This window comes from Hypomesus nipponensis, chromosome 3, assembly GCF_054491055.1.
Source record: "Hypomesus nipponensis isolate SF chromosome 3, ASM5449105v1, whole genome shotgun sequence".
NCBI lineage: Eukaryota > Metazoa > Chordata > Actinopteri > Osmeriformes > Osmeridae > Hypomesus > Hypomesus nipponensis.
The window spans coordinates 19,198,123-19,215,390 of NC_140363.1; the positions used below are offsets into that span (position 1 = coordinate 19,198,123).

Below are 17,268 nucleotides of genomic sequence, written 5' to 3' on the forward strand. Positions count from 1 at the left end.
CAATTGTGAAGACTTTTCACTTGCGAGATATATGCAGTCTAAAATGCCCTCTCCCTCTATGCAGTTAATGGTCATTCCTGCTAAAGTGACAATAGCCATCGTTTCCTTGCCTCTGAAGGTCATGATTTTTCAGCCATAAGGCCATTCTGTCTCTGGGTGTCTGTGTAGCCTGTTTGCACAGCCCTGTTTATCTGCACAGGTTCCAGTGGGTGTCCAGAGGACTGGATCTCTTACCGCCTGGTCAGGACACCTTCACACGGTGAAGGTCTGTGGGGAGTGAGATGTGATGGAGGAGCTGGTTAGCTGAGGGCTGGAGTGACGTGTGTGCGCCTGGTTTATTGTCCTCTCTCCAGTGAATGAGAAGCTGTTAGTGTCTTGCGGCCTGAGGGAGGGAGGGCAGCAGGAGTAATGTGGGAACGAGGGCAGAGAGAATGGCTATTTGTCAGAAGTTTTTTCTCTCTCTCTCTGTGGGGGTAGACATGGGTAAGAGGGTAAGTGAGAGGTCAGGATATATAAACACAACCACGAAGCTGAAATAAGAAAACAGTCACTCTTCGTTGGTCTGGGCCTTCAGACTGGCAAGCCAGTATGGGTTTTAAATAGTTCACTTACTGAATATGCAGCCCCTGACCATGTCCCTGGGAGAGGTGTCTCTGTAGAGACATGTGTCCCACTCTCAGGATGGTCCTGGTGGACTCAGACTGAGGGAGGGATGTGGAATGTCATGGTCATTCTCTGACTGTGTGAGAGGGTTCGGACAACAATTATAAGAACTAAATTTCGCTTCTCACTCTCACTTGGTCCCTGTCGCATCTGTGAATGGTTGATTTGGGAAGGTAAGTGTTCCATGTAATATGCGGAAAGTTCTGAGTGAGCGATAGTGGCGGGACGAGGAAGAGGGAGAATGTCACGCTGGGTCACTTCCTACATGTGTTTCTTATAAAAATAGGATTAGTTAGGAATGATTAAAGGACGTCAGTACACCAAACCGTGCTGGAATTAATGACAAGAAACTCCCCTCTGGTATTTACCGAGTGAGATGCCAAAATAAAAGAGGTCCTTGTGAATAAAAACTAAAGACAGTGTGATGGATTATGTCCTGGTACACAATGGGAACTTCCAGTATTGGGAATGGGACGATGTCACTTCCACCTCCCCCCCGTCTGTGACCCTTCCTGGAGTATTGGGAATGGGACGATGTCACTTCCACCTCCCCCCCCGTCTGTGACCCTTCCTGGAGAGACGATCTGACCTTGTCTCCCTTTCCACTGTCTTCCTTCCTCTTCAGACCAGCTCAGGCTTTCAGTTCTCCTGTAACACAGGGAGCTGGCGAGGGTGAAGAACGTCCAGAGAGCCACCACCTTCCCAGGATCCTCTCCTTAGAGGATGCTGAGTCAGAGAGCCAGCTGTAGTTAAAGTGTTTGTCTGCTGTCTGGGTTCATGTTTGTGTTTCTTATTTAGTTTTCTTCAAATTTTAGTTAGGTGTGTGGTCACCATTACAAATCCTTGAAAATACAAAAATAAAATCCCTCATGAGGGCATGTTTTCAGGGTGGAGCATTTTGAGACATTTGCTGTGGTGATTGAATGTTCATCTCCTTTCAAGTTCAAGTCGTTGACCTGGTGGTGAAACAAGGATCCTAATCTTTGTGATGTTCTTCAAACTAAGGTTTCAGCTGGCATTCAAACCAGAGTGGCCTTCTTCAGGCAAACTGCTGAGAGATTGAACAGTTTTATCATCTGATGGGGAGATAGATTGAGTTATCCATTCCAGTTTCTACAGTGAAATGCTATTTAATTGGCTGTTGTAGCATCTGCATCCCATTAGTCAACAAGTTCCAGATTCCCAGATGAGAGGTTGGGTTTGAGGCTAACATGCTCATCAGCTGTGGGAACAAATGCTCCCATCTGTTTGGCTCCAGCACAGGTGGCCGACTTGCAGAGTGGCCTCCATATCAGCGTAGAGCTCTAACTGTTTACTCAAGGATTTGTAAGACGCCATGCTCCCCGCCTTCCGAAAACAGTGATTTAGAATTGTTCTCGTTCCGCAAACTTGATTGATATTGAGTTTGGAATATCATCTAACTGCTGCTGAGGAATGTCAGCTGTGAGCTCTACTTCAGTTTCCAACGGCGTCCTTTTGAAATCTGATCGTTTTTCAACTTCCGTTGAATTTTAAATGATGGACCCAACCCCTTAAGTAGTCTGTGTTTTCATGAACTTGTTTCCTTCTTTTAGCCTTTCATTGAGTAGGGTTCAGAGAGATTAGCACAGCGTTGGTGCTTCAGCTGAGCTAACTCTCTGAGCTCCTAGTTTCAGACTTAGCTGAAGTATGGGGTAGGGGTGGGGGGAGGAGGGGGGTTAGTTCTCAGACGGATCTGTTCCTCGTCTGTACTTCATTATGAACCCTCCTGGTCAAGCTTATACGGGCCTCTTTCCTCTCAAAAAGCAATTGCCGGGTGTTCAAGAGTGTTTTAAATTTCAAGGAGTATTTTGTTCATTGACTGGCCTTAGAGTCCTCCCGTGTACCTGTTCTCTCACATGATACCGTTCTGTTATTCAACAAGGAAACGTTCCTTATTTGCAATGACCTGTGCGTGGAAAGCAACAGGGCATGGTTTCTGTAATCAGTGTTTAAGTGAAGTGTGATAGGAAAGGCAGGGAGAGAGAAAGGGGACAACATGCAGCAAAGGATTTGAACCCAGGCCGCTGCGGTAAGCCTACTGCAGCCTACTTGCGTCGTGCTACTGGGGTGCTCCTGAAGTCTTATTTTTAACCCGCAAGCCCTTGAGGATTCCCCAGTTGCAGGCGCTCTTCCCTGCTGAACCAGTGATCCCAGTGTGCCGGGCAGCCCCTGGGGTTGGCCTCCAGCGTGCTCGTGCATCCTCATTGACGAGCCTCCCATGGCAGTGGTCCTGACCCGGCCTCAGCTAGCCTGTTAGCTTGGGGCCATGCCCAGAGATTGCACTGGGAACAATGCCCATACTAATCCCTGGAGAGTTCTTGGCCCTCCTGACATGGCCAGGCCTGCTTATCCCCATTGTGGTCCTGTTCTAGCCAGGTCTGCAGAGCCCAATGGTGTGTCTGTACGTTGGCTAGTGGCACCAGCTACCACTGAACATACAGTAACTCTGCATCCCCCTTAATGGGAAGAATGTTTCACTTTTTCCATGCTGATAAAGTCCGGGCTGGAGAGCCTGACTCCAGAGAAGGAGCTTGGTGGAATGTTGGAATGTGTAGGTTTGTCCGGCCGGGTCCAGAATGCATAAGCACGCATTAGGAAAGAGTGACTTGCAGCTGCAGATGAATGATGTGCTGTAAACAGGGACACTAACCTGGCAGCTGTGGTTTACAGTGGAGGGGTGTTCATCCTGTTGTCTGTGTTGTCTCTCCAGATCCCTAGGCCATGCCAGAGGGCTCATCCTCCACCATCTCTCTGGCCCCCATGGGAGAAGGTACGTCATCACAGTTCATGTTCTGAACACAACTCACAATTCAGGTCTTCAACAAATGTGGAACAGGAGAATCCCTCCTCCTGATACAGCTGAATGTCTGGACCCTAACATGAGGCGGGACTTCCTGTCTGCTTGACCTGCATGGTCGGGGGGGGGGCGCTTGCTCAAATCACACATTATTTCACTGCTTATAATCCCCAGACAGACACCCAGCACAGCCATGACAGAGGGCCTCTTTGTGCCTGTATGTCTGTATTGTGCCCCCCCCCCCCCCCCCCCCTCCTCTCCACTGAACACATTTGGCTGTGCGCTTCCTCTCTGCATGCCAGTGTGTGAATGGTTCCCTTCTTCCTCCCTGGCCGTCCTTCCAGCCCCTGCAGCCCCAGAAGAGGGCCGCTGGCCGGGGGAGACAGAGGCGTGCGCTGCCCTCCTGGAAGATTTGTGTCTCATTTCCTACAAGGCTGTTCAGGGATGAGCTTCTGACACAGCTTGCTCCGTACCAAAAGCCAGTTTTCTGGCTTATTTGGACCATATGGAACATGGACATGATGAATTCATACTGAGACTTGAATGTGTTTGCTTCACGAGGACTGCTGCATGGTGGAGGCAATGTGAAGCGTTTTTGATCCGAGTCTTGTTGCGATTGGACGATGTTGAGGCCCCGGGACAGCTGGGAAGCCTGAGTCTGGGGTGGTGATTGGTCGAGGTGAACAGACAGCAGGAATGCTCTTGCTGAAAGGACTCCCTCGGGCCATGTCGGGGTGAGGTGCGTTCGTGTGGTGACGACCTCACTGAGACTCACAGGGGTCAAGGTTCACAAGGTGATCGTTCATCTGAAAGGAAAGCCTGAAGAGTGTCTTTAAGCAGTGACAGCGTTCTCATGGAGCCTGGCGTGGCAGGAGGTGCTGCTGTGTTCACCTTTACAAGGTCCTCTGGCTCCCGGACAGTATTGGATGGATTGATGTCATTATTAAAGACGTACCCACGAGTGGGATTTCGAGCGAAAGAATACTGTCGCTAGTCAGTCAAGACCTGCTAGAATCACACTGCAGCTAGTCATGGATATCTTCACCCCCCCAGACTACCATCTTCTGTTGTTTATTTCTGTGCAGGTCGGACCAGGCACCACTAAACCTGACACTCACGGTCTCATCTACCCTGCAGCTCCACAGACCAGAGACCTGCTTAGTACAGGGCACTGGAATGTAGCTGTGTCTGCAGAATGTAGAGCCTTTAAAGGGATGGATGGAGGAGCGGAGGCCTCCACATTCACCCAGCTTATTCCACACCAGTGGGCCTGCCTGCTCATCTCTGAGTGGGCTTAGGAACTGAGCCTTCCACCACATAACTAGTTCACTCTTTCTTTGCTGGATTTGAGGCTTCTTCAGGCGTGGTGGAGACTGCTTGGTCATGTTTTGAAGTGCTGATATCATTCAGGGATAATGCTCCCTCTCCGTCAATGTTTCTAGAAATCTTCACTTTATAAACCATGTTTTAGAGGCCATGAACTGCTGAAGAATATACAGCTCTCCATTGACTGTTTTTAACTGGCTTTGTTCTGTTCTGCTTCCAGCTGGCTACAGAAACATTGATTTAAATGTGAATGATTTTATGACCTCTTTCAAAGGCATGTCTTCAATGGTGCTCTTCCAGTGAATTAGACACATGAGTTATAGACTTTCTGTGGCTTCATTCTGGAAGATCGGGTGAAATGGCTTCAGAAAACATTAAGTGCCCAGCTGAACCTAGAGCAGAAGGAGGTGTGGCTCGTCTGTGGTTTCCTGTGTCGTAAGGTGTCAACTTTTCTCCACTTCTCTATGTTCTGCTCGGTCTCAGGGGAAGTGTTCCCCTCCCCCCCCAAACACTACCCCCCCCCCGCCCCCCCCAACCCCCTCCCTCTCACCTTTTCACACTCCACACAGCTGTCCGGTGGGGTGTTAGCCTAGCATTAGCATTAGCCTCTGTGGGCTCCGCAGGGTGGTGTTAATGGGCCCTCTGGCCTGTGTGGACATGTCAGGCTGGTGGTAAAGTTTCCAATGGGCTCACACCTCTAGACTTCCATCAGGGCCAGATGGCATGTGTTGTTCTGAGGAAATGGGAGTTTGAATGGACCCACAGCTTGGCTGAAGGGCTCTTCAAGATGGGGGAAGGCTGGGGTTAGAAAGGGGGTTCCTGAATGGCTGGATCTGGAGTTGTCCTGAGTGGATCGTCACATGCCTGTGTGCTGAGGTCAACCGCATCGGAGGATCTACTGCAAACACCAGGGGAGGATGCAGAGGAAGTTTATAGGATTAAATCAGAGGCTTTTAGAGTAGTTTAGTGTATTTTTCATACGTGAGCTGCCATTATCCTGCTTTCATTCTGTTACAATTAAGATTCAGAGATCCAATTAGTTCTATCTTGGAAAGATTTAATCTCTTCTCAACATGTTTGGTATAATTATAGATTAGAGGGCTTGAACGATAGAAGCGTACTTAAAATGTAATCCCATATTCTCAGGTCTGTGCTTAAATGGAGGAAAATTATGGCAGTGGGATTCTGTAATTGAAACTTCTTTGAAGAATGTTCTCATTAGAAATCTGAGACTGAAGAATGAACAAATGGAGCTCTTCTGCAGTAGGTCACTCAGGAATCAGTCGACCACAAATAGTTTCACTTTTAGCAACATTCCACCCCCAACTCTTAACTTTGCAAACAGAGCTGTGACCTTGACATGCTGGAATTCATGTTCCGGTTCTGAATGCTGTCGTTGTCATCATTCAAGTTAGTTTACCCAACCACAAGCTAATTATTAACACAGCTTCTAATGTCCTTGAGAGGTCGCAGAAATGTGTAACTAAAACCATTCCTTCCCATAAAAGGTAGACTGTCCTCAAGTGACGGCCAGTTCCATATCTCAGTAGAGGGTTAGTGTGTCGTGGTGTCTGATGGTGCTGTCTGAAGGACATGTAGTCCTGGTCCTGGTAGGTCCCCTCCTGCCTGGTCCTCCTGCCTGGTCCTGGTAGGTCCCCTCCTGCCTGGTCCTCCTGCCTGGTCCTCCTGCCTGGTCCTCCTGCCTGGTCCTCCTGCCTGGTCCTCCTGCCTGGTCCTGGTAGGTCCCCTCCTGCCTGGTCCTCCTGCCTGGTCCTGGTAGGTCCCCTCCTGCCTGGTCCTCCTGCCTGGTCCTCCTGTCCCCCTGAGGGATGCCATTCAGCCTGCCCAGGTGGGGAGGAGTCCTGCCCCAAGGGCTGAGCAGCAGACGACCCCCCCACCTCCTCATCCTGTATGTGGGGCTCTGTGGTGCTGCGGGGGCTCTGTGGTGCTGCGGGGGCCCTGGCCGGGGCGGGGGAGGCCAGGGTCAGGGGAGAGGAGGAGGAGGGGGAGGGGCACAGAGGTACTGTCGCCCCACATTGAGACCCACATTGAGATGTTGAGCAAGTTGCTGTTGAGGCTTTATCTGAAAGAGAAACAGGGTGAGACCAAGCCCTCAGATTTGAATGGATGAGTTAACAGATTAATAGAAGCTCTGCAATCCAGTTAGAAGTCCCCCCCCGTCCCCCCCGTCCCCCCTGCTGAATGTGAATAGCAGCGACACAAAAAGTACTAATCAGCCAATTAGAAGGAAGGATTTTCCAGCTTGTTGCCAGCTTTGTGGCTGGAGGAACTCTGTGAGGTTGTCGGTGTGTGAGCACACAGGAAGGAGAAACGTGCAGAGAGGTGAGGGAGGTCCTGCGCGCTGGGATTGGTCCGTGGTCAGGTGAACAGTGCATTTATGGAGCAGTTGTAGATTCTTCCAAAAAAATTCTACTGTACTGTTTCTACACTGTGCTGTGTTTGTATAAGAACACCAGTTAGTGTCTCAGAGCAAAACAACAGTTAGATTAAAGGTTGAAGAAACACCAGAATTACCATAGTGAAAGATCTGGATTGAGCAGCTCAATCACTGAACGTACCTCTATAAATACTCATCAAAGAGCCTCATGGTAATGTTGGATGTGACGTCTGTATTGAAATCACACGTTTTAACATGATCACAGGGTCTGATTCATGTGTAGATACTGAGTACACTGCAGGCTCTGGCTGGCCTGATTTGGATCGCGGCCAGATAACCATCATGCCTTCCCAATGACAGACTTTATTTTTGGTTAATTTCCATCCAGGAAATGACACTTTTTTATGCAAATGGAATATATGCCAGTGGCATGCAAATGCCTACTAACCCAGGAAGCAGAGGAACAGCAGAATGTTACAGAGAAAGGCAGGACGTATTGAGGGCTCTCTCTTCTGAAGCCAGACTCTAGGAGAGATGTTCCTCAGGTCTCCCAAGCAGACTACCTGAGGAAGCAGCTTGGGGAAGGTGGATTTGCATGGCCTTTTCTGTCCTGGCCTATGATTTGGTTACAGACAAAATCCTTAGAAAAACCACACACGCAGTGTGGTCACAGGGAGAACAAAAGGATTCTGACCAGACTCTGCACATGATCAAGCTTCTGCATCAACAGTGGTGGATCACATGGACTTACCACTACGTGTGTGTGTGTGTGTGTGTGTGTGTGTGTTTGTCTGTGAAAATCATAGGGGTGTGTCAAGCATAGAATTCTGGACAGCCCCTTTGAATCTCCTTGTGCACACTCGTCACATCCCAGTTGGTCCCAGAGCTGGGGGAACCAGAGGGAAGGTGTGTGGATGTGATGGATGTGTGAGGGATCGCTTACATTGCTAGAACATCTCTGGAATTTTCTCACCTAAGTCTTTCAGCTTCTGTGGAGATGAAGACTGTGACCCTTTGTTAAAAAGGTACGTCGGGAATTTAAATGAAACTAGCGTATTATCTCCGTAACATTTATTTAGAGACATGTTTTAACCTTTGACTTGAGCTGTCGTCAAAGCCTTTAAATAGAGCTGTAAGTATTTTCTGTTTGAGCCTTGTTTGTGTTTGAGCATTATTATCATTCAGAGTCACAGACTATAATCTTTGAAGTAACGTTATCATTATCCAAGTTAGTACCTCACATGATATTTTCAGAATGTTCTGTATGCTGAAGAGCTGCTGAGACCAGGGTTATAGCAGCTCTGTACTCAGTGTTTCTGCTGGTTATAGCAGCTCTGTACTCAGTGTTTCTGCTGGTTATAGCAGCTCTGTACTCAGTGTTTCTGCTGGTTATAGCAGCTCTGTACTCAACTGGTCAGCAAACACAGCCAGAGGACTAAAACAAGCCTCCGTCCGGTACAGTGTTTGCATGTCAACTGCTTCTAAGTCAGAGTTGGTTAGTTTGCATGAACTGACCCAACTCAGAACATAACACATGTCACTGTGTGGCTACTCATCAGGTTGGGGGCATGTTGGGGCTTATGGTTTGTTGGTTAAAAATGATTAATATTCCTAACGGGAAGTGGTGAAATCCCATTGTAATATTATCAAGGTAGGTGAGAGCCTAGGTGCGGCCTTAAAACCAGTAATGTTGACTCACGAATGCAAATGCTGTCATGTAAAAAACAATGACTGCTTTACGAGCGCCACACAAACGCTGGTTGGCATGAGGAGGCTGATGTGAGAGAGCTTATTCACTGGCTGTCAGGAGGAACACACAGGTGTTGGAACAAGCCCCGTCTCTGCCTCAGAGCTTCCTGCTTTGGCACAGCGCTGACATCAGCAGTGAGGTCATCACTGTCAGGATAGTTGTCTGAGCTGTCATCATCTGATCAGACCAGGTTGAGAGTGAAACGTCTGTAGACCTCACGCATGTTCTAGACTGTCTGGTGACTCACCTTCCCTCTCTGCCTCACCTTGGCCTCACACTAAATCCTTCTGTCCCTGAGTCTGTCTCTGCTAAAGATGACCCTGAGGGTACACATGAAAAAGGCTCATTGTGAAATGTACATGTAGTTGTCTGTAAATGTTAGCCTTACTTTTACGGGCAGCAGACAGGAATTCTGAGAATTACAATTAAGGGGTTAGGGTGAATACGGCTGGAATTCCAACTATTTGCCCCCAGAACAACTTCATTAACAAACTCAATTTTAATCTGTTCAAACTCAAGCAGTTGTTCAGATGTAATCCCATGAGTATCTACCTGAGAAGTGTCAAACTGAGTCAATAAGCACGCAGAGCTCTAAAACATGGAAGTTCAACAAGCTGCAGAGCTCTGAAACATGGAGGTTCAACAAGCTGCAGAGCTCTGAAACATGAAGGTTCAACAAGCTGCAGAGCTCTGAAACATGGAGGTTCAACAAGCTGCAGAGCTCTGAAACAGGGAAGTTCTGTTCACGTGTTAACTGGGATCTGCTGTAGATGAAGTGATGGGTAAATACTATACTATGTTGTACTTTATATTTGCAGCCTTGACTTAGATAATGATTACAGCTTTCTACGTTAATGATCGGACAATGTTACATCAACATTCAACAGGCCTGAAACAATGCAGCCTTTATATTTGAGTGTTTGAATAGATGTAAACACTATACTTGTGGATTCAGGAATAACCATTTTATTGAAATATTGTACATACAGTAAAGCGTATTATTATCTTATACTCTTTAAACCAGCACTTTGTCACTGATGGAGCTATAATAAAATGCAAACACATGCAAAGTCTCTTGCAAATATCTCCTTTGTGTTTATAAAGTCACCTTCACACTGATCCCTCGTGTGAACATTCTGTCCCATGTTAAATATGGTCATGTACGTAATGACTCCAGAACCCAGCCTTCAGTCCCCTGAACATGTCTGTCCTCAAGCAGACGCCTGGGTGAAGGCTGACGATGCTCCCTCAAGTATACATCAGCTGTTTCCTTGTCGGTATCTCTCCGTCTCTTGTGATGTTTACGGCATGCTGGGCATTTCACACATCTCCTGCCTTAAAGACCGTCTTTAGAATTGCAGCTTTCAATCTGCAAGATGTCAGTTGCTGTTTTGACTTGTACAGAATGGAAACATTCTCACCGTAGGAACTTAGCTAGTTGTTGGTTATGCTTCAACTGGTTCTTCGAATACTGGTGTCAGAGTACCATTATTTTCTGTGTGGAATTTGGATAACAAGTCCCAGAGCACCTGTTTACCGCGCTAGCCCGCTGCTTTGGTCCTGGTGTATAAAAGGATGTCCCTGGGGATTGAGTATCTGAGGGAACAAGTTCATATTTATCTAATGAGGAACCACCTCCTTATCGCGGTCTGTGCTCGCATGTCTCTGCCAAATCATTAGGATTATTTTTGTGCACCAATATCTGGGTTTTGCTTTCAGAATAGATTTTTCTGGTGGAGTAGGAGGTTCAGAGCTGTTGATACCTGAGTGGAGGTGGATTGTACTGCTATGACCTCGTGGGCTGGGCGTAACAGCTTAGTAAGGAGGGCTGCTAGGCAGCAGTAAACACAGCCATGACTAAGACCAGGAACCAGATCAAACTCCTGTCCGCCATCTTTGGAAGTTGTAAACATCCGTCTGGGTGATGACGCTTGTCTGATGGACTGGTACCATGTACAGGATCAGCACCGCTGGCCAGAGGGGGGATAACACACAAGGACTGATGCTGTTTGTGCTTGAACTTTGAACTGTGTGATGCATGCAGATTGGAATGTTTTCCCAGATGTAATACAAACATCTCATACTCTAGTTACTCATATCTTTTTACTTGGCGTTGAGGATGCAGAACTTTAAAGTCCTAGTGGTTCCCTTCCCCTATCCCAGACGCCCCAGCCTGGGCTGAGAGCTGAGCCAGAGAGGAACCATCAGGGCTGTTTGTTTGAACAGTCCTGACTCTTTCAGAACAGATCCTCCTCCTCCTCCTTCCTCTCTGGCTGACTGGGCACTGACGTCAGGGAGAGAGGGAGAGAGAGAGAGGAAGACGAAGGGAGGGAGAGAGGGGGGGAGAGGAAGGGAGAGAGGGAGAGAGAGGGAGAGAGAGGAAGGGAGAGAGGGAGAGAGAGGAAGGGAGAGAGAGGGGGGAGAGGAAGGGAGAGAGGGGGGGAGAGAGGGAGATAGAGGAAGACGAAGGGAGGGAGTGAGGGAGAGAGACGGGGGAAGAGGAAGGGAGAGAGGGAAAGAGAGGGGGGGAGATGGAGAGATGGAGAGACTCTCTTGGCTTGCAGTTTTGTACTCCAAACTCAAATGGAACGATGAAAATTAAGGGAGAGACTTCAGGCTGATAGCAGATGTGAAATTCAGAGTGCTCTGGTGAGTGTAACCACCCTGTACTACGATCCTGCCTCCTGTATCCAGCACAGCTACAGAGTGCTCTGGTGAGTGTAACCACCCTGTACTACGATCCTGCCTCCTGTATCCAGCACAGCTTCAGAGTGCTCTGGTGAGTGTAACCACCCTGTACTACGATCCTGCCTCCTGTATCCAGCACAGCTTCAGAGGATGTTCCTGCTGTGCCTGGTCTCAGTACTCTCCCATCTGACCTCCCCAGGGCGTGGGAGCGGCCGGAGCTTCTGTGCTGAGCTCATCTGATTCAGAGACGCTCTGGAACACGGCTGTGTGTGCCTCATCTATTCCCTGTTTGGTATTCCACTGCCCTTCATTTGTACACATCCTTCCAGTAGAGCTGTAAGCAGTCAGTGAATCAAAGTATTTGTCGGAAACTGTTCTTTGCCTCAACTTTTTGTTTGTTGGTTTGAAACGCAATGACGAGAATCTCTGTGATATGTGCAGTGTTTCTGATGTGTGAAGGGTTTCTGATGTGTAAAGTGTTTCTGATGTGTGAAGGGTTTCTTTTCTGCCCTGCAAGTAAAGACTGTGGCTGCTAACAGTTCCAGTAGCACAGCTACCATGGTGACATCATACAGTTGGGGAATGTTTGTGGGCAAAGCTCCCCATCTGGACAGGAAGGATATGAAATTGAATATGTATCCCCTTTCTCTTGATTTGAAACCAAGCTCAATACAAAGATGTATAAACAGAACTCAGGTCCCCTTCCCCACAACTTGTACCAGCCAGTTTCCCCTCCTCTGTTTTTCCAAGGTCTGCTCTGCACTAGTGAGAGGAGCTGGAGGAAATGGCTGGGTTTTCCAGAGAATGTAGAGTGCGGTAATTAGGCCATGTCAGTAAAGATTTGCGAAAGGCCACTTTACAGGAAAGCACTCCTGGGCTAGCAGGCGTAGCTCTGTGTCAAACCCTCCAAACAGAAGACAGGATTCAGAGCAGTGAAGCTGAAATCAGTATCAAGATATAGCAACACTTATCTGCACATACAGTAGGATGTGTTGTTCCAATATTAGTGAGTTAGACTTTCGGGTGCAGGAAGACTCCAGCATCTGTGCCCAGACCCTTTTGTGTGTAAAATAACAAGCTTTCCCCTTTCCCTCTCTCTCTCTTCCTCCACCTCTGCCCCATCTCCCCCCATCTCTCTCTCTCTCTGTCTCTCGCTCTCTCTCTCTCCTCCACCAGAATCACCTCAGCCATGCCCGCCCCTCCCTGTCAGGGACCATGAGCAGGAGTCGAGGGCCTTCTCAGGGTCCTACAGCCGGCCGTGTTTGGAGCCGTCAGAGGGCCAGGCCGAGCGTCCAGTGAGCCTGCTGTCCACACTGTCGTCCGGCTCATCCAGGGACAGCCACGGCCTGTACGACGTCAACCTGGAGCTGAGCCCACCAGAGGGGCCCAGGGAGCCTACCAGCCCCAGGTCAGAGTGGCAGGACCGCTGTCCAACCAGGACCCAGACAAACAACAAGGTGGCCAATAGGAAGGCCGCTGCACCCCAGAATCCGCCCTTGCCCTCAGTCACGGAAACCATGGCGCCCAACCCCAAGCTTACCTACGTGGACCGCGTCGTCATGGAGATCATCGAGACCGAGCGCACGTATGTCCGGGACCTGCGCAGCATTGTGGAGGTGAGGCCACGGTAACAGTGTCACGGTAACGGCGTCATGGCAACGGCGTTACGGTAACAGTGTCACAGTAACTGCGTCATGGTAACGGTGTCACGGTAACAGTGTCACGGTCACGGTGTCACGGTAACGGCGTCACGGTAACGGCAACTCATTAATAAACCAGACTGTTGTTCTCTTTCACTTTACTACTTTATTAAGGCAAGTCTCTCACCACAGGCCAAGTCCTCCACCAGCAACCAGCCGTTTGACTCGGTGTGCTTTCATGGGTGTTCAAATGGGCTGTTTCACTTGGACAAGTTTGTCGTGGTGACCTCATGTCTGTGGGGGACTGTTGGTCCACTGTAGCTGGACCCTAATGAGAGGTCAAGGAACGGACCTATAGGACTCTTTCATGGGTCTGTGTCTTCCAGACAACTGTTTGTGGCCACCAATGTGTCTGGTACATAAAATGTCGACCAGAGCTGATTGCTTTACCAGGATCCTCTTTGATTTCCTGTTTGCTGACAGACTTGGCTAGAAGTTTTTATTTGTATTTTTTTAACTTTCTCCCTGACTGCTGGTCTCTGGCCTTTGAGAGACGTCCTTGGTTGTATAATACCTTATGGGATGCTTGTGTGTCTTATTCTCCATGTCAGGGGGGTCCAGCCCTGTTCCTGGACAGTCGCCTGCAGGATGGGAGAACCCTAACCCTACATGTCATCTCTGTATGTTTTGGATATTTGCTGTGCCAGGCTTTCCTCATCTGTACTGGACATCTGCAGACCTGCACACAAAGTGCCACATTCACAGCAGGAGCCTGTCTGTCTATTGGCTTCTAAATTCTATAAGGTCTAGAAGAACTTTTGCATCTTCTACTTCTGAAAGAGGTCAGGAATGATCCCCCCACTTAATTCCTGTGCTGCCCATTGCCCTAGCAGGCAGCCCTGGTCTGGTCCTGGTCTGGTCCTGGTCTGGGCCTGGCTCTGGTCCTTGGTCTGGTCCTGGTCCTGGTCTGGGCCTGGCTCTGGTCCTTGGTCTGGTCCTGGTCCTGGTCTGGGCCTGGCTCTGGTCCTTGGTCTGGTCCTGGCTCTGGTCCTGGTCCTGGTCTGGGCCTGGCTCTGGTCCTGGCTCTGGTCCTGGTCTGGTCCTGGTCTGGGCCTGGCTCTGGTCCTTGGTCTGGTCCTGGCTCTGGTCCTGGCTCTGGTCCTGGCTCTGGTCCTGGCTCTGGTCCTGGTCTGCACCCTGAAAGAGCATGCCCAGTCCCTGGGCTTCAGCACAGCCAACACTAACACTTCCAGCACTGACTAGAATTATATTTTTCCATAAAGAGAAGAAAAATTCACCCCAGGGCTTCAGAAGGTTTTTTTGAAGACAGTTACACATCTCTGTTATTCTCACAGTTTCATACTGGCATCGCTCCTCATTAGGTTCAAGATCATGACATACTTTCACAGGGAAGTGAGATTTGACTGGTACCCGTTCGATATTGACCTCCAGCAAACTGATATTTACAGCTGTCTGAAATGTACACACGCTCACACGACTTGTAGCTGTTGGTGTCGGTGCCTACACCCCCCTTCCTGCCCTCTCCTCATCTGGTCTACTACATATTGTGATGCTCTGTGAATACTGTGACCCAGATTCTCTGTGTTGACTTTCGACAAAACAGCTGTTTCCAAACAGCTGTGTCCAAACCCCTAGTCTGAGTGTGGAGAAGTGAGGACTGTTGGAAGCTTTGACGCCAGCAGGGCAGAACACGATGCTGCTAACAGCTTCTTTTAACTAGTGACTCTGTAAATGCCTCTCACAGCAGGCTTGTTAAACATTCCACTATCATTGAGGTTTTTTACCACCCACAACCTCGAGCCTGTGGCTCTGACTAGATAGATCCTGAGTGTCTGTGTCCGTAACACAGTTATGTTTGTGTGTTTCTATGAATGTGTGTTTCTGTGAAAGTACAGTAGGTGTGTGTTTCTGTGAGTGTGTCTCAGCTGAGCCGTGCGGATGGCACCATTGAGGGCTGGGTTAGCACTGGACTGAGATCCTCTACTGAAGCAGTCAGCACTGCTGTCATTGCTCAGGAATGCTCCCACCAGTATAGGCTTTAGTTCAGTGTGTTATGTGAAGTGATGACTCTATGACTAGGTCTGCACTGCTGGCTGGGGGAGGGGGTGTAGCAGGGGGGGTGTGTGTGGGAAGGGGGGGGGGGGGAGTTCTCACAGTTTAAAGGTAATCTAGGTTTGCATGTAGATTACGTGTCTAGCTGGGCAGACAAATGTTGTCTGTGTTGTTCCAGTCCATATTTGGTTTGTGTTTTGAGATAAAAGAAACTTTGGTAAAAGGAGTGAAGTATGCCAGATGAGGCTGGTGGATTTAATTCCAGTCCTCATGGTCCGTCTGCCCCAGGGAGCCCCCAGGGGGGCCGTCTGCCCCAGGGAGCTGGGTCGGAGGATGGGAACTGTGTGTCATCTGATGGACCAGCTGAACTGAACCGCTGCCAGGACAGCCTGCCCTGCTGAAGGAGGGATACACTCTCTCCAGACTACTCTGGTGGAGCTGACCTGACTGGGTGTGCTGGAGTTGGAGAAATATTTGAAGCTATGACCTGAAGTTTAGTCTGGAGTTCAAACGAGCAGCTCATCGACATGTGTGGTCCTTTTTACCATGAGAGATTGGAAACAAGAAGCAATACATTGAAATGATGACCGAGTATAACCACACTCTGGAAGCAGAGGTGTCTCAGTCTGGTTAAGAGCGCCCCCTGCCTGATAAGAATAGACAGTGCACCTGAGACAGACAACATAACAGAAAGCAGGTTCACTTTCACGATACATTTGACAAATAAACATTTTATGAATTTAGAAGATGCCCTTTATCCAAATCAACGTACAAATAGTGCATAAGGTGTTTTGGTGGCAAGAGATAAGGCACGGCCTGTATTTACTAGGTATACTGAGTGTATGGTGTGTAATTAAAGTCGTTGTTTTCTCAGGACTACCTTGCTCACATCATCGACGTGGGCACTCTGCCCATCCGACCAGAGCAAGTGTGCGCCCTGTTTGGAAACATCCAGGATATCTATGAGTTTAACAGGTGAGCCTTCGCTTTACACATCCTTTAACACGTCGTTTAACACTCTGTGCTCTTCTAACACCAGATTGATTCATCTCACAATGAGAAAGGACATCAAAGACCAGCTATAACCAAGCTTCTACTGCTGGTGTTCATCTTAATGCTTGTTGAATGAAGGGTGAAAACAAGCCACAGTGAACATGGCATGTTCCTCATCGTGGGAGAACACCCAGTAGCTTGTCAGGTTGACAGGATGTGTGATGAAGTGAAAGGCAGTGAGGGGTTGACCTCCAAACAGATTTAGATGAGGGGAGGAGAAAGTCAAACATGCAGACTGGCTCTAAATAACAGGCCAGATTGGGTGCATAGACAGATTTAATCAGATTAAAGTCTGCCTGTGTTCACCCTGCACCCTCCCAGCTCATCATGATCTGGTTCCTCTCAGACTACCTCTCATCCTTATAAATATACCGGTATGAGTTTGGCCTAGCATATGGATTTTGACTAATTGCGGTAGAGCCTTTTACAAATGTGATTTGTCACAGCCCCATTCAAACCAGGCTTGGCATGAAGTGGCTACTGGAGTGCCCGCGTCTTGAAAAGGCCTGTTGAGTCTGAAGGAGAACAGCAGGCTGAGGAAGCGTGTCAGCGTGACACGCATCCCCTCCTCAAATGCCTCAGTCCTGCCAATTAGCAGGAAGTGCCCAGGGGGGACCAAATTACTGATGCGCAAGAAAGCAAGTGTGCTCCTAAAGCGCTGGTTGGAGGAATGCGTGCTTATTCTTTCCCCCTGGATGATTGGAGACGGGAGCACCAGAGCAGAAACAGAAGCAGGTTCTCGGGAGACAGGAGACAGTGTTCTCTGGACCGGCTGGCGCTGGAGAGAGACAGCTCTCACTCAGCCCAGACAGAGACAGCTCTCACCCAGCCCAGACAGAGACAGCTCTCACCCAGCCCA

The 17,268-nt window shown here is 48.9% G+C and overlaps 1 protein-coding gene across 1 annotated transcript in view; it reads left to right on the forward strand.

The window, feature by feature from the left end:
- Positions 1-17,268, forward strand: part of LOC146300231 (pleckstrin homology domain-containing family G member 3-like) — a 31,191-nt gene that overhangs the window by 2,011 nt on the left and 11,912 nt on the right. The window contains exons 2-4 of the mRNA XM_084681790.1: positions 3,395-3,454; positions 12,820-13,259; positions 16,231-16,331. Of these exons, the coding sequence (XP_084537916.1) occupies positions 3,406-3,454; positions 12,820-13,259; positions 16,231-16,331 (590 nt within the window). The 5' untranslated portion in view covers positions 3,395-3,405. The remainder of the gene's footprint in view (positions 1-3,394; positions 3,455-12,819; positions 13,260-16,230; positions 16,332-17,268) is intronic.